The sequence below is a fragment of the Dermacentor andersoni genome, chromosome 10 (assembly GCF_023375885.2).
Source record: "Dermacentor andersoni chromosome 10, qqDerAnde1_hic_scaffold, whole genome shotgun sequence".
NCBI classification, from domain to species: domain Eukaryota; kingdom Metazoa; phylum Arthropoda; class Arachnida; order Ixodida; family Ixodidae; genus Dermacentor; species Dermacentor andersoni.
The window spans coordinates 9882279-9905199 of record NC_092823.1 but is presented as its reverse complement, the minus strand read 5'-3'; the positions used below and the strand labels follow the sequence as shown (position 1 = coordinate 9905199).

The following is a 22921-nucleotide window of genomic DNA, read 5'->3' as shown; positions in this document are numbered from 1 at the left end:
GAATGCCGGTATATTGTGACTTCGGATTGGCATTGTTCTCGGAGAACCAGGCAAGCACCGTTCCGTCTGTCACAATGATTCATTTTCTACTAAAACTCCACGTAAAAAGCTGTTTTGGCTTTATTATGACACAACAACATGTTTTGTTTAACTATGAGAACTTACTATTCAATGTGCAATTATAGGATACGTAAAAAGTATCAGCGGGCCACTAAAGTTAAAGGACAGATGACAAGATTCACGCTCGCTTTGAAACAGTTTGTCGTCTGTTCTTGCTTTTCTTCCCTTCTTCATGCATTGTAGGTGAGTAAAGATGCAATTTGCGTGAATGGAAACATTTTATGAAGATTTTATAAAGCGTACGAGGCTAGCAATGGTGATCACGTAGAGTGAGCTCGGCCCGTTTATATTAAATAAATGCCGTTTTAATTTTGTGAACGCCGCCCTCACTTTTTTGTTCAGCCTACATTCGAGGTAAGTTTATTTTTTCTGGCTTCGGACATTTGGGGGTAGGCTTAGAAACTGGGTAGGGCTAGATTCGAGTAAATGCGGTAACATCCTCCCCAAAAGCACAAGTCAAATCGGCATACATTTCTGTGGCCATTTTTTTAAGCCACAGACAAAAGCTTGATTGTATAGTTTCGTTCGCGCAAAGTCGCCACTGGTCACACAACAAGCACACACTTGGAGGCTATGACATGCTAGCTCATGTACGAATGCATATTGTTGCTGCCGCATTAGAGAGAGAGTGATGTGACATCTAGTGGAAATTAATGGTGTCACATAACGTTCACCAATGTTGCCACAAGATGACGCAGCGAGTGCACAGTCAAGAGCACCAGAACCAGTAAGAGTCTTTACTGAACAACCCTTATATATATATATATATATATCAGTGCAGTCCATTTAAAGATACCACATATAATAATATATCATTTACAATGATGAGTTGCCTTGAGATTACCAAATTATGCATTAGGGCTATGAGAAAAAAAAAAATGTATGTTATTCGCCGTATATCGGATATAACAAGCGAAATTCTGCCTTTTGAGTGGCGTCTTGCATGCAGAATAATCGTGAAATTTGCTTTGCTAAGTTCCCCATAACCGAGACAGGGCGAAAAGTTTGCGTACGCAAGTTCGTATCTGTCGTCAATACCGTGCAGCCAGCCCCGCCAGCGAGCCGATTGCGAAAGCCACGGAGAGCATCGCAAGTTGCCGCAGCGTGCCACAATATGGCGTCAGCTGCTTCGTGTCCACGTCGCCAGCGAGCATCCAGAGAAAGAAAAAAACTAAAATCGAGACGCAAACCGCACCTGCGCCCCGTTTCTACAATCTCCCTCCGTGAGCGTAGAAATGCCCTGAGGAAGCAGCGGTGGATGTGCCGACAAGGTGCAAAGCTGTGTCGCTTGAGATGAAGCTGCAAATTTTGCAGGACTGAAAGCACAAACTTGAGCAGTCGATGACTTCGACAATTTTGAAAACCACGAGCACCGCGATATCCAAAAGGCTAGAACCAGTGACCATGCCAATGAACGGAAACGGCGGGCTTTGTGCATTAGGGCGAAAGCCCCCACGTGTGAAACCAGCACGGTGGCAGCCGCTGAGATTATCGAACTCTGGGAGCACATCGCTACTGGATATAAAATTGGTGGTGCTTTGATGAAGGAGTTTCTCGGTGTAGATAGCACTGCCTCGTTCTGTGAAGAATCTCCCACAGGGCAATCGTCGCGACAGACGGTGGCGATGTACAACAGAGGCGACGACAGCAGCAGCAGTGACGACGAGATTGGCAGTGGGCAGTCTTTGATACCAACCCCAACGTTCATGCAAAGTGCTCCGCCATCGATAGAGTCGCTCACTCATTTCACGCACGCTAAATTATCCCCGCCAGTGTTTGCACAGCCGCTGGACGTGATGCTCACCGCAGTTGCGAACCTGAAACTTCCGTGAAAGCAAGTGCAGAATATTTCAGCACGGCCAATGCTTGACACGCTGTTTAGAGGTATAAATAAGTGTTTCATATTTCACACCCAATTTTCTAGAACGTCAGTTTTTTATCGTAAGTGGCAAATTTGGTTTTGGAGCTACGAGGCAGCAGCAGCTTTTTTTTTCTTTTTTACAGCAGTCCAGATATATCAATGATTGGTTATACCAATCAGATTTTTCGTTCTTGATATCGTAAGTGGACTGCACTGTACATACATTTTTTAGTTATAATACAATGTTGCCGGCAACCTAAGAAACACAGAAGCAAATGCACCACTGTCCAACTCGGAAAACTTGACAGCCAATAAAATTTGCCCATTTCCATGACATCATAGCAGAGATGAACTTATTCGAATATTGGTGTCTCTAGGGAACTATCTCTCGCATCAGAGAGGGCAGATAAAGTATGCCTTCATGGAGGGAGCCTGTACTGAAACGCAAGTATTTGGGATGTCACCAACTATACAGAATATAAGCCACAGAGAGCACAGGGTGCTCTATAGTCCCCTGGACAACCAATGCATACAGCACAACACTATATATATATATATATATATATTATACACACACACACACACACACACAACACCTGTTTATTGTTTGCTTTCTCGTATGCTTTTTAATTAGAAGAGATTTGTTAAAAATTGCCTGTGCCCGTGTGGTTCTGCCTTTCCAGGTGCATTTATGGAAGAGGCAGAAATTGCTTGCATGAGAAGTCTGAATGTCCAGGTAAATAATTAAAAGGCTTTTCTAATTAACTTTTTAATAATTCACTTTAGGGCACATGCTGTTTCGGGAAATTAAAGCTAAGCTTTAGTGTGGCCACGTTTCCTTAGCAGAAATCGTAAGACTCGCACTACTTTTGAGACATTGGGCCTTAAAGTGTGCTATGAAATACTATGGCGTTCAAGCTTACGGTTTCTTAAAAAAACCTGCATCAAGCAGTTTGAGATATCGTAACTGTAATGTTAACAGATCTTTAAACTAATTTTTCGGGACGGATAGCTTGAAAATAGAGGTAGCTTTGGAATTTCTGTTAAGAAGCCGTGACTTTACTGGACTCCCATACTGCCATTTTCTGAAACATGTACCTTAACATGAGCAATGAAGAAGTGAAGTAGTTCGTATATTTAATTAGCCACATAGACATAGCAATTTTTTTCTGCAGTTATGTCCAATTACACCATGTGTTCCATGCAATTTTTAAAAGAATTGTTAAAACTAAACAAAAAACACATGACATAGTACAGATTCTTCCAAATTGTTATGTCAAATTTACCGCCGTCATCGCAGCACCAGACATGCTGAAATAGGTACTATACAGGTACATGCAGCATAATGCGAGACGGCCCTGCTGCAATGTCCCGTTGCAACGCTAAACTTTAATGTGCAACATGCAGATGCAGACTACACTACTGATGCATTGGAGCAAACTGGAACAGATTTGAGACGTTCCCAAAACAGAAAGCTCATCAGATGAGCTCGCGAAACAAGTTTGTTTTCTTGAGTAAACAGCGATTCATATATGCCCCAGAAACACGCAAGGGGACGACAGCCTTGGCAAAACAGAGAATCAAGTCCGTTATGTATTGAACATTTACAACATTAATACCAACTGACACCTCTGAATAACACACATGCCCAATTGGCATCTACTGTAGGCCTGGCTAACCCTGAATTCGAAAAGTACTTGTCAGAGCCAAAAAATGCTAAAATTTGGTCAAAAATATTAAGATGTGGTTTGCCACTAGTGATGTTTAATATTAACAAATTGACAAATTTAACGAGAACTCTGTGAAGAAGCTCTATATTCACTGCAAGAACGAAGTGCATGCCTACAGACAAACAAAAACATTAATGAATGTTAATTATGAAATATTCTTGAAAAGGCTTCCGAAATTTTGGTTACTGTCATACCCTCCTTTTATTAACTATGTGGAGGTGCTGCAGGTATACACCCGAATAATCGAGCAGGTCTGCAAAATGTTGGCGACTGCACCGGTATTTTCTTTGATATCGGTCCTGCCCTAGGCTGGACACAAACAAAACACTGCAAAATTATTGACACTGCTTCAAAAATAATGCAGCTAGGCGAGCTAAGAGTCAGCTATTTACACACTCTCAATCATACACAAGTTCTAGAAATTGGGCAGTTTACAATACCACTGTAAAAGATGGCCAGTGTGCCACCTGTGTCATTCTACTTGTTGCAATGAATCCGAGACCTCTCATCAAAATCCAGTTCACCTCACCTCTTCATTCATGTACATGAGCAGGAGAGCAGCAATCTGGCTCATCCCTTGGCAGTAGCCCACCTCCTGCAAGGCACAGAAAGCAACCAACACTCTCTCAGCCAGTGTGCGTCAGCAGGCACGAGGCGAGCACAGACCTGGCCAGCTCCACTCTAAAAGCCTCAACTTCTTCCTCCCATTTCATCCGTTGAAGCCTAACAAGGAAACAGGCTCGACAGGGAGGTAGTAAGAAGGGACAGAACAGGGTTTCAATTTCAACCGTTCATTCGGAGAGAAGTGTCTTGTTTCCTTGTTCTGAACATAGTAGTGCTAAGAAACTGGCTTTCTGCACTTTTTTGTTTGCCTTAGTGCACGCCTTATGCAAGCCTCCAAGAACACAAACAAAAATTTCAGAACGGCAGGGACAGTTTCTCGGCACTACACCACTCGGACTGCAGATGCGCCCCTTGGTTTGAAGATGCCGCAGGAATCGGAAGGCAAACTCAAACTTGAATCGTTACCGAAGCCGTTGCCATTGCTAACGATGGCACTGTCGGCAAGCCTTCCGCCATTAAAAAAAATTGACGGCACAAACTAGACGAGGACAAAGGAGGCACGCGACACGAAACACACAACCAAGTTTACGGAGTGCACGTCGGGGCTAGTGTATCGCATCCCACTTAGCTGTTGGAAAGAATGCATGGGGCAGACTGGTCAGTGCTTTAACCCTTTGAGGGTCGAATTACTTTGAAAAAACTTTCCCAGGTGGTCAAATTACTTTATTGCGGATCTTGAATGTACAAAATGTATAAAGTCGGGAATAAATAGTAAAAAAAAAAGAAGGAACAGTATATTGGCGTCGGTATCACTCAGAACTTCAAAATGTTCAATAGTATTTCAGAGTGTGGTACTCCTTGAAACACGGGTTTGCGCACAGCACCTTATCGCAGTCTTCACATCTAAAATGCGTGTCTGTTCTCTAGGAGCGACGAGTTGTGTTGGCGCACACATGCCATCTCTGCGTGCGGCTGCCTTGAGCAGAGGTCTGAGGCATCCTCTCGCGTAAGCACGTTGCCACAGAGAGCGAGAATACCTCGTGAGTGGTGGTGATAAACAAGCTAAGAGCAGCACCAATCAAGATAGAAATCAACTTCCCCCGCCCCTGCGAGAGCGTGCCGACAAAGAGAAAAATCGCGTTTCGCGCGCCTCTGTTGCGATCACGTGGTGAAACCGAAACCGCAAAATGGGCGTTGCTGCAGTCTGCGCGAAGCGCTGAAGCTAGAAATCAGTTCTGTTTATCTCCCCAAGTAGGTAGCACAAATTTCAAACACTTCTTGTTAGTCCTAAGAGGTGGCAGCACCTGCCAGTGAGCACGCATCGTCATTATGGCGCGAAATTTCAAACAGAGGGTCGAAACCGTACCTGTACGGCAAAGACCTTGCGGGACAGAAAACCGCCGCCGTACATATATGGCAAAAAACCTTCAAAGGGTTAATGATCATGCAATGGACGCGAGTTTACCAAAACGAAGTTTATAGGCAGAGCTACAGACACTTGAATGTTGTTGTGACAAAGTTGAAGGCGGAGCCGAAACTACTTTGCTATATCCAGTATTTCTTTATATCAATTGTTGCCATTTACTGCAATATATGTCCAATGGAGTGCACAATTGTCAATGTGTAAATAAGAAGACGACCTTGTTTCATGCAGAGCCGCTAGCTACAGGGCCACACATGCAACGAAATTTGAATAAAACAAAAAAACTATCTTCGGCGTGTCACGTGACTTCTAAGCACCTGATGTACAGCCTTTAGAAGATAGCTGCCTTCTGTTCTGCTGTGGCAGTCTTTCGTGTCTGCTTTCCACTTGGCTCACTGTGTTTAAGCAGCCCATGGAACACAACACAGTACTGCCCTGTGCGATCGAGGAGGTAAGCGAATTTTGCCACACCAGCTTGGCTTGGCCGGCTCATGGCCTCCGAGATTGCATCGATGCCAACAAGATCTCGGAGGCCATGCCCAGCTGCCGGCCGGCCGTGCGCCACAGGGAGAGGAGGAGAAGTGGCCTGCAGACTTCAATTAAACATAACAATTAACCCTTTAAGGATGAGACACAAAAATACCCAAAGGAAACGTATATTTGACATATAAATGTGCAAAAATATACCAAGATTACGGATATTGAACGAAAAAAAAAAAATATTTCTCAGCAAAACATCGGGAACATCGGGCAGAACACTGGAAGCGAGCTTCTCCCCAGGCCACCTTGTGGAACTCGTACAGGCAGTTCTTGTCATATATATGTGAACCAACCACAGGTGCACCCTGCAAACATTGCCTGCGTGACAGCACTGCGGCTGGGGATCTTGCATAGGCCCGCCTCCTCTGACCATGCTTTGAAAAGAAGGAAAGCCAGCTGCGTGCCAAACTTCTTTTCCCTTGTTCTGTATTCCCTGTGCTCCGATGCAACAAATGATGCTTGCTCCCCTTCATTCAGTGTTGGCCGAATGGCACGAAACTCCACACTCAAAGCCAAAACTTGGCAAGAAAGAACTTTCTGGTGTGGTGCCTTGAGGCAACAGTTGCCCATATATATGGTGCATTCTTACTACCCTTTGTTACGTTTCGCCTACGACGCGCGGTATAGCCGGCGCGGATGCAACGGACGCCGGGGCTTCCTTCAAAGCGGCGGACATTTTGGCCCGTTCGGAGCTCCCGCAGTCTCCCCGCCAAGCGCGTCCAGGCGTGTTTCAGTGCCACGTGTCTTCGTGTGTGCGTGTGTGTGTGTGTGCCCACGCTTGTCAAAGCGCGGCAGCCGGGGAGAGGAGCTCCCCAAGTGTGAAGCGAGGAGGTCTGTCCGGCGCCCGGCCGGCGGTTGAGTCACTACACTCGTCTCAACATGTATCTCCGCTCGTCCGTGCCCCGCCGTCACGTGGTCACAACCCGTGACCTTCCTTCTTGCCCGCGACGCCGAGACTATAAGAGCAGCTGCCCCCGGACGCCAGGAGAGAGGCTCCGATTTCTTCTGTCGAGTTACGTGCTCTCCCGTCTCTCACTTCGGTCGACCTGACCGCCCGCTCTTTTGCGATGTTAGAATAAACCAGTTGTTCTGTTACCAGTCGACTCATGCTTTGCCGGGACCTTCGGATGCTTCCAGTGCCCCAGGCCGCCAGGCCAACGCTACCCTTGGGGCTTGCGACCCGATTGCAACAACGGGTGTCAGCGCTGAGTTTGCAACAACTCGTGCCAGCGGTGCGATTCTAACAACTGGCTGGTAGCGGTGAGATCGCGACAACGGAGGCCAGCAGCGAAGAGATGCGGTTGACTGTATGCTGAGCAGCACAACGACCATCCGGGAGCAGTGCAACGAGCCCTGTGTGATGACTGGTTGCCTGCAGCGGAACGACTGCGCTGAATTCTTGGCTGCGAGGTTTGGTGAGTGCGGGACTTTCTTCTTCTGAGTTTTGCCAGGCTTTTGTTAGTGTCAGAAACAGAGCTGGTAATTGTGGTTGTCGTTGCTGCCGGGTTAGTTTGCGGCAAGACAATAGTAGGCAGTAGAGAAAGCAGCATTCGGAGCAGCCATGGATTTGAAGTCGTGGCGCAAACCGAAATTGCTGGAGCTTGCAAGAGAGTTGGGTCTGGATGTCTCAGACAAACTCAGAAAACCGGAACTGCTAAGGGCTATTCTTGAGTTAGAAGCTGAGGATGACGAGCTGTCGGAATGCCTTGAGACCATTGAGGAGAGGGAGACGGCAAAAAGACAGGAGCGCGAACTTAAAGAGCAAAAAGAAAGACATGAGCGCGAACTTCAAGAACAGAAAGAGAAACAGGAGCGCGAACTTAAAGAACAGAAAGAGAAACAGGAGCGCGAACTTAAAGAACAGAAAGATGAGCGCGAACGAAAAGAGCAGAAAGAAAAAGAAGAGCGTGACCGTCAACACGCTTTGGAAATGAAGCGTCTCGAGGTAGAGATGGAACGCGCTCGTAATGGAAGTCAGGCACACGGTGCAGGAGAACGAGTATCGTTCAAAATGACTGATTTGATGCGGCCGTTTAAGCTTGGAGAGGACATTGGTTTGTTCCTGGTTAACTTTGAGCGAACGTGCGAGAAGCAGGGGTTCTCTCGGGAAACGTGGCCACAGCGCTTGCTCACTTTGTTACCCGGCGAGGCGGCCGACGTAGTCGCTCGCTTGGAGAGAGAGGAGGCAGAGGATTTCGAGAAAGTGAAATCGAGTCTGCTAAAAAAGTACAGGCTGTCAGCGGAGGCGTTCCGTCGGAAGTTCCGGGAAAATGAGAAAGGCAGAAGTGAGTCGTATACAGAGTTTGCCTACAGGCTAATGTCAAACATGCAGGAGTGGCTCAAAGAAGAGAAAGCGTTTGGTGACCACGAGAAAGTTCTGCAGTGTTTCGGGCTGGAACAGTTTTATAGTCGGTTACCTGAGAACGTGCGGTACTGGGTCTTGGATAGGCCAGACGTTAGTACAGTGGCTAGAGCCGCTGAGCTAGCCGAAGAGTTTGTGACGCGTCGGGCTCGCGGAGCTAAGGACGGTCAAAAGGGTGAATTTGGCTCCAAGTTTGAGAGGCCGAAGTTCACACCCATGAGAGCAAAGGGGGACACACGTAGTTCGGATGCGAGTGAAAGCAGTCCGACCGAACGTAAGGAGACGGCGGCAGCCGAAGCCGAACGCAGAAAACGGTTCGAGACGAGGCAAGCGCGCGTTTGTTATACGTGCCAGAAGCCGGGTCACTTTTCGGCGCAGTGTCCAGAAACAAAAACAAAAGTCGTGTTTTTGTCCTTATGCAGCACTGACGAGAACATGAAGCTTCTCGAGCCTTACATGCGAGACCTCCTCGTGAACGGGAAAGAGTGCCGAGTGCTTCGCGATTCCGCAGCTACGATGGATGTAGTTCACCCCTCCTACGTAGAACCCGATATGTTCACGGGCGAGTGCGCATGGATCAAGCAAGCCGTGGAAGCTCACAGCGTGTGTCTGCCCGTAGCAAAAGTGCTTATTGAAGGACCTTTCGGAGCGCTTGAGACGGAGGCCGCAGTGTCATCTATGCTGCCCCCCCAGTACCCGTACCTATTTTCGAACAGGTCCGATCACCTCCTGCGCGAGAAGGGGCTTTTGTTTGGTGAGGCTAGCGTTCAGGCCTTAACCAGATCGAAGGTTCGGGAGCTCGCTGCAAAGGCGGTAGTTGCGGGACCGACGTTGTCGAACGATGAGAAAGGGTCAGAGGCGCAGCAAGCTGATATTCAGAGCACGCCCGAACTGAATAAGATTGAGCCTGTAGCGTTAAAGGCAGCAGATACTGGAGAGGAAATGCCCGACACGGGAAAGTTAGAAGAGCTATCTGCAGATTTGCTCATCGCGCCTACGTCAGATGGACTTAACAGGTTGCTAAAAGTCAGCCGGTCGGCTTTGATAGCCGAGCAAAAGAAGGATGGCAGCCTAGAAAACATACGCTGCATTGTCAAGGAAGGTATCGCCAAGAAAAATGCTCGCTTTGTGGAAAGAGGTGGGGTCCTGTACCGGAAGTATCTAGACCGCAGAGGAGTGGAGTTCGATCAGCTGATCGTGCCTCAATGCTACCGTCAGGATCTGTTGCGCTTGTCGCATGGGGGTTCGTGGTCCGGACACCTAGGAGTTAAGAAAACTAAGGACCGTCTCTTGCAAGAGTACTATTGGCCAGGGTGTTTTCGGGACGCAGACCACTTGGTGAAGACATGTGACACCTGTCAGCGGGTGGGCAAACCAGGGGACAAATCGAGGGCGCCGTTGAAGTTGGTACCTATCATTACGGAGCCTTTCAGACGGCTCGTTATTGATACAGTGGGACCTCTGCCGGTAACAGCCACGGGGTACAGACACATTTTGACTGTGATCTGCCCAGCGACAAAGTTCCCTGAAGCAGTGCCGCTTAAAGAACTAAGCTCAGTTGAGATAGTCAATGCACTACTGTCCATATTTGCGAGAGTTGGTTTTCCTGCGGAAATCCAATCAGATCAGGGCACAGTGTTTACTAGCGCTTTGACGACAGCCTTTCTCGAAAGGTGTGGGGTAAAGCTGTTAGACAGCTCAGTGTACCACCCACAGTCGAATTCCGCTGAGAAGCTCCACTCCGTCATGAAGCGCTTGTTGAGAGCATTGTGGTTTGAACAACAAACTGACTGGGAGCTGTGTCTGCCTGGGGTGAAGTTTGCATTAAGGACCGCGCCGCATGCGGCTACGGGGTTTTCGCCAGCTGAGCTAGTGCACGGTCGCTCGCTGCTTTCTCCGCTTCGCATGCTTCGAGACGGATCACTGCCCTCTCCAATGGCTGCAGTCCATCTCTTCCACAAATGGCCGCCTCCTGCGCTGGAGCCTCGCTTTGCAACAATATTCCTTTGAGGTGCGTTACAAAAAGGGGAGTCTCAACGGTAACGCCGATGGCTTAAGTCGAAGCCCCTAACGTGGGAATCAGCCTCAAAATTGTTTGTTACTGATGTTTTTCTTCCTGAGGCAGGATTTTTAACATATTGCTTTTGTGTAGTGTTTCAAAGTGATGATGTGCTTTCTAGTGCAATTTTCCGATTTGTGGACGCGTTCTGAGTGCTGCTAAACTACTGTAAGGAACTAGACAGTAGTATAAAAGGGGAAAGAGCCTGGCAGGGCTTAGTGAGGGTTGTGCCGTGCTTGCTGACTGAGCGGTTGACTTTCGGCGTAGTTCTAACGCTTGCCGGGAACGAGAACAAAAATGTCAACTCTCCCGAAGTCACTTTGCAGTGTCCTGTGTGAACCTGAACGAGAGAACGAGGCCTTCTCCGTGCGCTGCGCTCAAGAAACGCCGACGGACGCCCGACTTCGGTTATGTGCATCATCGAGCGACATCCCTCCGGACAGCGGATGCAGTCCCCTGACCATCGGGATCTCCTTCCCCCGGCGGGGCGGTCTGTTACGTTTCGCCTACGACGCGCGGTATAGCCGGCGCGGATGCAACGGACGCCGGGGCTTCCTTCAAAGCGGCGGACATTTTGGCCCGTTCGGAGCTCCCGCAGTCTCCCCGCCAAGCGCGTCCAGGCGTGTTTCAGTGCCACGTGTCTTCGTGTGTGCGTGTGTGTGTGTGTGCCCACGCTTGTCAAAGCGCGGCAGCCGGGGAGAGGAGCTCCCCAAGTGTGAAGCGAGGAGGTCTGTCCGGCGCCCGGCCGGCGGTTGAGTCACTACACTCGTCTCAACATGTATCTCCGCTCGTCCGTGCCCCGCCGTCACGTGGTCACAACCCGTGACCTTCCTTCTTGCCCGCGACGCCGAGACTATAAGAGCAGCTGCCCCCGGACGCCAGGAGAGAGGCTCCGATTTCTTCTGTCGAGTTACGTGCTCTCCCGTCTCTCACTTCGGTCGACCTGACCGCCCGCTCTTTTGCGATGTTAGAATAAACCAGTTGTTCTGTTACCAGTCGACTCATGCTTTGCCGGGACCTTCGGATGCTTCCAGTGCCCCAGGCCGCCAGGCCAACGCTACCCTTGGGGCTTGCGACCCGATTGCAACAACGGGTGTCAGCGCTGAGTTTGCAACAACTCGTGCCAGCGGTGCGATTCTAACACCTTCCTCTGGCTTCGTGGTCTGTAATCAGTACAGCTAAAAAAAAAAAAAAATGCTAAGCCCTTTGGATCCCCTTATCATTCTCACTAGTGACTCTCGTGAAGTCTACGTATGTGTGCAAATAAATTTGACTCAATCCGTCCAAATCGCAAACAGCAGAGATGCCAAGACATGCAAATGTTCTGTCCTGTTTGTGTAAACTGCTCACCACGTACGAAAACTTTCTAGCTATGCACTGAGCTACTGTGCAATGTCTTACATCGTCATCTATGCTGTTAATCATGCTGAATTAATGCCTAGTTTCCAACCTTGAACACAAGCTGCATGACTTCTTCCATTGGCTGCACGATACAATACATTATAATTTCGGCAAAAAGAAAACTCCCATCTGTGTGTGCACTCGCTGCCTCTCATCCACATGACGTGCTCTGTTCCTGCCAACTCGTGAGGAGGCTTTGGACAGGCACTAGGGCAACGCGCCTACCATGCATACAAGGGCAATTAGCAAGTACTATTGAGTGCTTATACTCCACGAAATATGCTGAAAGTTCGAGTAGCTGAACGCAGATTATGAACAGGTCGAACTATTTATGATGTTTTTCAGTTTGTACTCATACATGGAAGTATTTGTGCATTCATAAGAACTTCATCATTTCAAAAGTTGTAATTAAAAAGCTTTTGTTTTCAGTAAACAAATATTTTCTCAAGCTATCAAAAAGTGACAGCCAATAAACAGTGCTTTAAACTGAGATGCGAAATGTGCTCCCAATTAGATGTATAGCTCGAAAAAAAAAAAAAAAAAATTCAAGGCTGCTCCACCTTGCAAAGGTGGATGACCAGCGGAGATGTAAACATGGCAGTAAGAAAACTTGTCATAAATGTTCAGCACAGGAGCCGAGGGACAAGGCGGACTACCGGCAAAGCGGAAACCAAACACAATCCTTATTCCCACTCCCCAAAGCCTAACAAGGTCCTTTCAGATTGTAGCACCACTTTGTGGCCACAGGTGGCGACCTCTACATCCCTCCTTTTCATTTTTTATGGGACAAGTCCCTACAAATCCAACTGTCGCAATGGTCTCACTATACAACCGCTGCGAGTCTGTGTCACCGTTTCCTGCGGCATTACTTCTGGCTGCGTTGGATCTTCTTGGATGCTGCAAGCTGCACGATCTCGGGAGGGACAGGCGGAGAAGCTGCCAGTTGAGCTGGGGTCGCTTCCAATGAATGAAGTACCAGGTGTCAACGATTACGGTGAAAGACGCCTCTGCGGGTCTGAACAAGGTAGGACCATGGACACTGAGCCTGTGAGAGTACTTCCCCATTGCATTGTGTGTCAGTGACCCATACATAGTCTCTAAAACTCAGAGGGGCTTGAAGCATGACGGCTTGAAGCATGACGGCGATTGTAGTTCATCGCTTGCCATGCCTTGTTCCACGAGTCCTTTTCCATGAAATTCATGTGGCATGGTAATGACGTAACCAGTTGTTCTGGTAGTTTTGGGAGACAAGTTTGTAATTTCCTTCCCATCAGGGCTTAAGCCGAGGAAATGCCGTTGGGACTAGGTGTGTCACGGTACGACAGTAAAGCAAGGTAGGGATCAGGACCTTTGAAGAGCAAGTCTCACTGTGCGCACCATACGCTCTGCCTCTCCATTGCTCTCGGGGTACCTCGGGCTGCTGGTCTCGTGACGGAAGCCGCATGACCGCGCAAACTCGGTGAACTCGTTGGACACAAACTGCGGTCCGTTGTCGGTCTGGACGATGTCTGGTATGCCAAAACGGGCAAAACAGCTCTTGACCGCCGAGATGACTGCTGGTGCTGTGGTGGACCCCACGGAGACTACATGGGGAAACCTGGAATAATAATCAACAATCAGGCCAAAGTGCTGCCATGGTCTGTCGGGTGTCACCGTGGACAACAGAGGCACAGAACGCTGAACTCGAGTCTTGGCGCATATGGCACATTGGGTGACCATATGCTCAACATGCATGTTACAGTTAGGCCACCACACATACTCCCTGGCCCGTTCTTGGCAGAGGCGCACTCCTTGATGCCCTTCGTGTAAGAGGGCGAGAATGCCCTGGCGCAAGGCTGAAGGAATGACAAGTTGTCGGTCCAGCAGAAAGATGCCGTTGTATACGCTCAATCTGGCCCTCTTCTTCCAAAATGAAGCGATCTGCAGAGGCATCTTGTTTTTGTCTGACCATCCTTTCATGCAATACGTCATGACTGCAGAGCAGACTCCATCTTGGGCTTGGTGTGTGCGGACATCTTCTAGCCGTCTTGCTACAAGAGGCACTACTTCCTTGAACACTTCGTTGACAAACAACTCCAGGGTGTCTACCATGCGAGTAGCTGGCAAATCGGAGGGAGCTCGTGACAAAGTGTCCGCCATAACTAAGTGCTTTCCAGGCACATATTTCACCGCGTCCTGATATTGCATCAGTTTTATCCGCATTCGTTGTGTGCGAGGCGACACGAGTTCTAGGTCCTTGTTACCCAAAAGGGTGACCACAGGAAGATGATCTGTCTCTACCTCGAAGCTTAGGCTGCAAAAGAACTGGTCGTACCGTGAGACCTTCGTTTTCTGTTTGACTATAACGTGCTTCCATCGGAGTAAGCGCCCTTGCAGCATAAGGTACAGCCCGTCGAGTACCTTCAGGCTGGTCCTGTAGCAGGACAGCTCCCAGACCATAGGAGCTGGCATCCGCGGCTACTACAGTGTGGTAGCAAGAATGGTATTTTGCCATGAATGTGTCGGAGCTAAACAGCAACTTTAGGCATGAGAAGGCCTTTTCTTGACTGGGACCCCAAGTCCAGGTGCTGTTCTTGTTTACGGGGGAACGAATGGGCTCTGCAACGTCGGATAGCGAGGTATAAACTTTGCGATGTGATTGGTCATTCCCAGCAGGCGTCATACTCCGCTGACGTCGGTCAGTGGCGGCAGATCCTTGACAGCCTTCACCTTGTCCGGGTCTGGCAAGATCCCGTCCGCCCCAATCACTACTCCAAGGAACTTGACTGAGCTGACCCAGAACACACTTCTTTTCGTTAAGTGTGACACCCTCCTCCTCAAGGCGAGCTAGGACTGCAGCCACACGCTCGTCGTGCTCTTCACGATCTTTCCCGAATATTAGAATGTCATCAATCAGGTTCACGGCACCAGGCAAGTGCTCCAGAACCCTCGACATTAACTACTGGAAATATTCTGGTGCCATGGCTATACCAAAAGGGAGCCTCTTGTAACAGTACCGGCCGAACGGCATTATAAATGTTGTGAGTTCCTGGCTGTCGGCGCTAAGCTTCACCTGATGGAAACTAGACCGCGCATCCAACTTGGAGAATACTCGCGCTCCATCTAACTGGCTAAGGATATGTTCCACCGTCGGCAAGATGAAGCGCTCCCTTTCGGTGACTTTGTTCAGCTTCATCAGATCGACGCAGATTCTGTAGCCACCCGATGATTTGGGCACGACTACAAGCCCGAAGCACCACTCAGTTCACATCTCTACCTTCCTTATGACGTCCTACGACTCCAGGTCGTCTAGCTCTTTCTTGACGTCGTCGTTTAAAGGAATTAGAATCCGTCTTGGGGCGCTCAGGGAAAATGGACGAGCGCCAGGTTTAACGCAAATGCAATATTCGGCTTGCCGAAATTTTCCCAACCCTTGGAAAATCTTGGCTGTGGGGGAATGAATGCACTCGGCAGAATCCAGGAAGTGAACAACACCAAGGGCTTCAATTTCAGGGAGCCCAAGCAGGTGAGTGCGCTGACGTTCAACCACGCACAAGGCCTGCACAGTGGACTTATCACCCCACTGTAAGGTTGCTTTAAAGGTACCAAGAATGTGCAGACTCTGTTCACCAGGACCCAAGACTCCCCCTTCAACATCATCCAACAGTCTGGCCTGGGAAAAATGGCGAGGCAACAGAGACTTCCGTGCCAGAGTCTATCTTAAACTCAGCCGGGTGCCCGTTCACCAGTATGTCTATATAACTTGCTCGTCGTGAATCCACGTTGTGAAGTTCGATGGAACCCATAGCTCATTTCTGTTCTTCAAGCACACTTCGGCAAAATGTCCTAGCCTTCTACAGTAGTGGCAAACTGATTTTCTGGCTGGGCAGCCTTTTCGAGAGTGACACTGTCATCCACAAAAGCCACACTATAACCTAGCCGGGTGCTCAGACTGGTCGCGGAAACGTGGCGAAGGGGTGGGCGTATCGTTTCGCCGAGCCAAGTCAATATTTAGTGTTTCGGCAAGAGCGTTATCCATAGTCAATCTATCGCGTGATAACAGCTCTGTTTGTGCGTCCTCGTGTATGTGGGCTTGGCACAGTGCGTCCTCGTGTATGTGGGCTTGGCACAGTGCTTCCTCAGCGGCAAGTTTTGTGCACTGGTACAATTGATCAGACAGTTTCTCGTCACGTATACATACAAATAATCTGTCACGAATAAGGCGGTCCTCGATGAGCAGGCTGTTATAGGTACAGCACTTTACCTGGCTGCATAATGCCGAAAAAAGTCATCCACAGATTCGCCTGGCTGCTGAGTGCGGCGGTGGAAATGACGACTTTCATTTATCTCATTTAATGGATGCACGAAGTGCGAACTTTTCTTTGACGGCAGTGAAAGAAAGCGCCTCCGGTGTTGACACCCCCAAGGAGGAAAGAATGGTCCTGGCTTGCGGTCCCATACAGTAAAGAAGTGTCTGTACCTGGGCCTTGTCGCTGGCACTGTGGAGGCCGGCCACGAAAGTGTAATCCATGAAAATCGAATTCTACATTGGCCATTCTCCCGTGTTTGAAAATGTGAAGTTATCCAGTGGGCGCAGACCAGATGTGCCAGCGTGAACGATGTGCAGTTTTGGTTCGGTGGTCTCGGCGGGGGTGGATTCCGTGTCAGGCACGTCAGTGTTAAGGGCGGGACCCCATTCCTGACGCCACGTTCAGCACAGGAGCCGAGGCGGACTACAGGCAAGGCGGAAACCAAGAACAATGTTTACAGTGGAACCCCGTTCATACGTTTTTCACCGGACCGGGGGGAAAAAACGTAACAGCCGGGAAAACGCAACAGTGAGGAAAGCTCCGAAAATGAATGAAAAAAGTGCAGCTTCAACTATAGACAATTTATTTCCAGAGTGCGCTTAGGACTTAAAAAAGTCCAGAATGGTGGCTTGCCGTTTCTTTCGCTCGCTATAAATCGCCACACGTTTCTCAATACCCTGGAAGGCCGCATTGCTGTCAGCGTCGCTGTGAGGTGCGACGTACCTGCGGAGGAGGTCCAGAGCCGCGACGGCTTCTCCAAAGCTAGGATTTGGCAACTCCGCGGCATCATGCGGCTCGTGCTCCTTGTCGTCACCGCGCCATGGCAATGGCAACGGACGAACGAATATACGCGGGAAATTTTGCCCTCTTTGGCGTAATCATGCTAACGTGCTAACGATTGTTTAGTATTGCTGCGGAGCGCACGCGTCCGAGCAGCCCGGTTGCGCGCAGCGCGGCGGGGGAGAAACGTAAACAAGAGAGGAGAGCAGGCCCGATAGGCGGAGCAACGCCACGAGCAGCGCCAACTTCCGGTTTCACTTTAGCTTCACAAAGAGTGACGTCAGGGCCTCTCCCGAGTTTCCTTCCTCCGTGAGTCGACCCTTCCAACAACCAAGCGGTGACCGTAATCACAGTGATGATAGTAAGATCATTTTTCACGAATGGCCACTTAGTGGCGACCTCACGTGGCCTCTCGAACTGGCGTGCGGCTTCTTGCAGCCAGTTCCATAGCCAAGCCCAGCCAAAACTCGTCAAAAGCTAAAATGGCGGTTGGAGCGCGTTGTCTACTTTAGTTAGCCCAGGCGGGTTCGGGGTGCTAAGTTGCGACGTATCATGCGGGAACGTTTTCACAGCTACAACGTAACAGCGGGGTTCCTTATACATTGGATCCTATGGAAGCTATGCCGGGACCGGATGAAAACGACGTAGCAGCCGGGAAAACGCAGCAGTGAGGAACGTAACAGCGGGGTTCTACTGTATTCCCACTTCCCAAAGCCCCTTATATACAAGGTCCTTTCATATTGTAGCGCCATGTCACGGCCACAGGTGGCAACCTCTACCGTAAAGACTTCATTGCATCACTGGCTGTCAGTAATGACAGTCACAATGGCTTTGTGGTCGCTATGATATACACTGATCAGCATACTCGCAACTGCAAGCACATCCTTTGATAATGTCAAATCGCTGCACGTACACCACTAGGTGGTCAGTTGGGCTGGATGGGTGTGGCACCGCAAGCGATATGCTGGCAAAACGAATGTGTAAACTACTCCCTTTTTCGCCTTCGACACATCCACATTGAAATCACCGACAACGACCATAGGGGTAGCGTCATCGCAACTAACCCAGGCAAAATGAGTAGCCAGGCACCTTACGGGGCTACGAGCCATTGCTCCCAGGAGTATGAGCCATTGATGATGACAGTTTTAGACATGCTGTTCTGTATGTTGTATGTGTGATTAGAAAGAATTTAAGCACTGCTTGCTTCACTTTACCGAGTGCTTGTAGCCACTGCCTTATGGGGCTATGAGCCATTGATGATGATAGTCTGTATGCAGACATGAAAATTCTATGGCACCCTAGCCATATACAGTGAAATCTCGGGATAGCGAACTTCAGGGGACCGCAGGAAAATGTTCGTTATTCTGAAAGGTCGTCAGAGCAAAACCCCAAAAATTAGCCATAACAATAGCATTTCAGTAACGCAAACGTCCTACCTTTGAAACGGTACCTCCTTGAACTCGTTTCTCACACAATGCACACGTGATCGTCAGAAAAGGCACATTTATTTGAAATAGTCCGTGATCGTCTTCTGACGGGTGCAGCACAGACTCTGCAGCACGAACGGTTCCAGACCGTCCGCATTCTTATGCATGCCTTCGGTCGCTGTGCCGGTTTTGGCTATGAATATGCGGAGTTTTCACAAGCAGTCCAACGCATCTGTGGCCGACATGGACTCGTCGCGGTCTTCGGGTGCTGCCGTAACGTCATCGTCCATGTCGTCGCTGCATTCCTCATCTTTAATCGCCGTGCCCTGGACGCACTGCAGTATGTCATCAGTGGTAAGCTCCGCTCAGGTCCACGTCGCCTCGTCGCACTGGACATAGTCGTCAAATGAGACTGAAGGATCGGCGGCTAGCTGCTCAGCCACCTCGCTCCAAAGCTCGCTCGAACTGTCCTCCGCTGCCGGTTCATCGGTTTGTGGTTGGCCATCTGTGATCGTCAGGCCGGCGTTCTTCCAGCAGTTTTGGATGGTGGTGGACGTGACGCCCGACCTGTCAGCATTTCCGCAGCCTGTCGGACGTTGATGGCTGTCGAGTGCTGCAGGCGCAGGTTAATGAGCAGCCGCTGAACAAGGCACTTCCAGAAGTGCAACTTCACGCTCCTTATTATTCCTCGGTCCAGTGGCTGAAGTACTGATGTGCAGTTCGGCGGCAGATACTCGAGAGGCACATTCGTGAGCCGTATGTTGACAATGTGCGCCGAGCAATTGTCCACAATCATCAAAATGTGCCGCCCCTCCTTCCTCATCTTCACGTTTACCGTCGGCAGCCACTCGGAAAAGAGCTCGCGGGTCATCCAGGCATGCTGTTTCGCCATATACTGGTGCGGCAGCGACACTACATTTTTCATGCAGCGCGGCTTCGAAAACCTCCCGATCACCAGAGGCTTCAACTTTTCAGTGCCATCTGCATTGCAGCAATACAGCACGGTGACGCGAAGCTTCGACTTTTTGCCGCTTCTGCACTGTTCTCCTTTAAAATGCATTGTCTTGTCCGGGAGCAGCTGATAAAAGCAGGCCGTCTCGTCTGCATTAAAAACATGAGCTGCTGCGTAAGACTTGACCATTTCGTGGAAGCTTTCCTCCCTCCACGTGGCTGCTGCTGCTTCATCTGCTGCCTTCTCCTCGCCAGACAGACTGCCAGGTTACGCCGTTTCGTTGGCGAAAATGGTGGAGCCAGCCAGAAGACGCTTCGAAGCCGGTGACCTCAAGAATTGCAGCGAACTGCCACGCCTTCTCCTGCAGCACTGGGCCTGACACGGGCACATTCTGTGCTCTCATGTCTTTAAACCAAGTCAGCACTACTGCGTCAATATTCTGGAAATCGCTGAGCCGCAGTCGCTTCCTTGATGGGGTAAGCCGAGATTCTTGCTGGTGCTTAAAGGTTTTCTCTTTATCTTTGTGAATCGTGGCGATCGTCGACCGCGCCACTCCACGTTATTTAGCCACGACGGATTGTTTCTTCCCGTCTTCTATCTCGCGAAGAATGTCTACTTTCTCGCTCAAAGAAAACTGCTTTCGCTTCTTCGCTGTGGTTAGAGTTGTTGAGCTCATGGCAACGAGAACACCGGCGCGCACTTCTAACACAATAATATAACCAGAAGAAAAACAAGATGGACAGGCCTGATACGGGTGACAGCATGCGAACAACTGAGAAAACAAGCAAGAAAAACGTGATGCGTCGTCGCCTCCGCAACAGGAAAAAAAGAAAAGGCCCACTTCAGCGTTAATAACTACTTCTTTTTTTTTCCCTTCTGCCGCACCGTCTCGGTAGAGTGTACTAGAACATGGAGAGTGTCCGGAACGGCCGCTCTTTCAATGCATTCAAAGTGAAGCCAAACGACCGTAACGCCGCTGGGGGCGCTGCGATCGGTAGCACTCACGCGGCGTGGTGCCGAGGTAGAATGTGTGCTTCCCACGCAAAAGACCTGGGTTCGAATCTCAGCAAGGGGTAGTGTTTTTCTCTTTTTTTTTAATACTTCATGCGTTGATGTTTATATTATCTATACGGCTGCTTAATTCTTGCTTCCGTTGCCATCTAATGCAACAAAGAGCCAACCATAACATGCAGGAATAATAACAAAATAATTTTTTTTAACGTTGAACGATAATTACTGCAGCGCCACCTCACGGGAATGGACAAAACTATCTCAAATAAAACATAGCCTCCGAGACCCGTACGCATACACAAGCCTGCCGACGCCGGCTCGACGGGCTCCGCCGTGCGATCATTGCGCGCTCTTGACTTGTCGTCTGCTAGGAGCGGCGACACTCTTGCGATTGTGCACAGACGTCATGTAAAATTCTCTGCGAAACAGACGTTTGAAAAAAGAAATAAAGAAAACAAAAATGTACTATTTCTTTACTCTATGTTACAGCTGAAGCAAAGTAAAATAAATTATGGAAATTCATTTATGTGTGTTAATTATTCGTCAACGGCCGCCTCGTTGTAGGCGCACTTTTTTCATCTTTTTGCCGTGTGCTTCGATTTCAACGGCAGCGAAACAGAAAAAGGCGTCCAAGGCTCCTCCGCTTGCTGTGCTTTTAATGTTCACAGATCCAGCTTGCCCCCTAAAGAGGTAAGTGGAACTCGTAATTATAACATGCTGAATTAGAAAAGTGCTAACCACAATACAGTGTTGTAGCATATTTTGTAGTATGTGACATCGAATATGACAGATAGCAACACACGGCTCTACCGTTGTCGGTAAAGTTCAAACACGGAATTGTTTAACGTGAGTACGATAGCTTTCTAAAACTTTGCAGGTTAAATTAGGTGTTTGCGAACGTGACGAAGTGTTTCGAAAGAACAGGGAAAGGCGTGCTCGTTGACGATGCTTTATATATGAGCTATAATGTACGTTTACTTGAAGGTGGGCAGAACATGGCAATAGCCGTGCAAGTGATTACATTATCTTAAGTAGATCAGTGCAATTCGGACCATTTAGTGTTCCAAATGAGCATAAGCAAACATTTAATATATTTTTTTCCTGTTTGGTATTAAGATATATTGCTCTACCGTAGCCTTTTGCCCGTTGTGTTGCACAGCTAGTCCAGTAAATGTCTCGTGTGGTTTGTGTCCTAGGAGCAATATGTATAACTCCAAGAAGCTTTACATTTCGGTAGCACTTGCATGACTGTGGTAATCCCTCAATTAAACCCAGACGGTAACCACCTTCCGCTAAGATTTGGTAGAAAATATTTATTTACTTATTTATTTATTTATTTATTTACCTAGCTACCTACTAATTTATTTACTTTTTTTACTTAATACTAATAAATAAATAAATACGTAGTATGTATTGCGAATGTACTGGTTATATATTGTATGCAATTATGTTGTAAGAAGTGTCAGAAAAACATTGTTAGGGCAGTTAAAGTGATACGATAGCAGATCAGTGAGGGTGTAACAAACGTGGAGAAATATGTGCTACTTCGTTGTTTCTTTAATAGCCATAATATTTCACCTAGATGAAAACATGCGTGCATTCGCCTATATATATATATATATATATATATATATATATATATATATATATATATATATATATATATATATATATATATATCCTTGTGAGTCCTAATTGCCAATTTTGTATGATCTGGAGCAGATTGAACAGATTGTTTTCGATCGAGCGTTTGCCACTATTTACTGGGTATTTAACTCAAGCCTCTTCGCTTGCAGTGTACACGAGAGTGATAAGTTTTATACATATTTCCAGGCAATGAAACCAAAGAGGCGGAACTTCTGCTCTGTTCCCGGGTGCGCGGCAAACTCCAGGAGAGTATCCGAAGATCGGAAACGTTCCCTGTTTGTTGTCCCTAAGAGCCCTACCCTGAGAGAGAAATGGGAAGACAACTTGCAACTGCGCAAAGGAAGCTTGACAATCATGAGTGCGGTGTGCGAGGCACATTTCGAGCCACGTCATGTTATCCGAGACTTTGTCCACACCATACACGGCAAAGAAGTCAGGCTGCCCCGTGAGCGGCCAAAGCTAGCCGTTGGAGCGGTGCCTGTCGGAGTCAGCGCAGGGCATCGACTGCAGGGCGATGGAGGGGAAGATACCAAGCAGCCGACGCATCCTGATCACACCAAACTGTTCGGCACAGCAACCTTGGATGACACTCAAGAGACCCATGAGCCATCAACGGCCCAGTGCGAAAAGAGAAAAAGGACATCCAGCGCTGCGAGCCTTACGGAAAATCTGCTAATGAAGTATAACAAAGCAGATCACTCCATGAATGACGGTAATCTGGAGATAGACTGTGTAGACAGCAATGACCAAAAAAA

The 22921-nt window shown here is 48.6% G+C and overlaps 1 protein-coding gene across 7 annotated transcripts in view; it reads right to left on the bottom strand.

The window, feature by feature from the left end:
- Window positions 1–22921, bottom strand: part of LOC126519697 (USP6 N-terminal-like protein) — a 242522-nt gene that overhangs the window by 81489 nt on the left and 138112 nt on the right. For 6 of the 7 annotated variants that reach the window (XM_072285058.1, XM_050169056.2, XM_055065370.1 and 3 more), the window contains one exon: window positions 4241–4306. The exons of the other annotated variant lie outside the window; for it this stretch is intronic. In XM_072285058.1, coding sequence (XP_072141159.1) covers window positions 4241–4306 — 66 coding nt within the window. The remainder of the gene's footprint in view (window positions 1–4240; window positions 4307–22921) is intronic. 7 annotated transcript variants of the gene reach the window in all.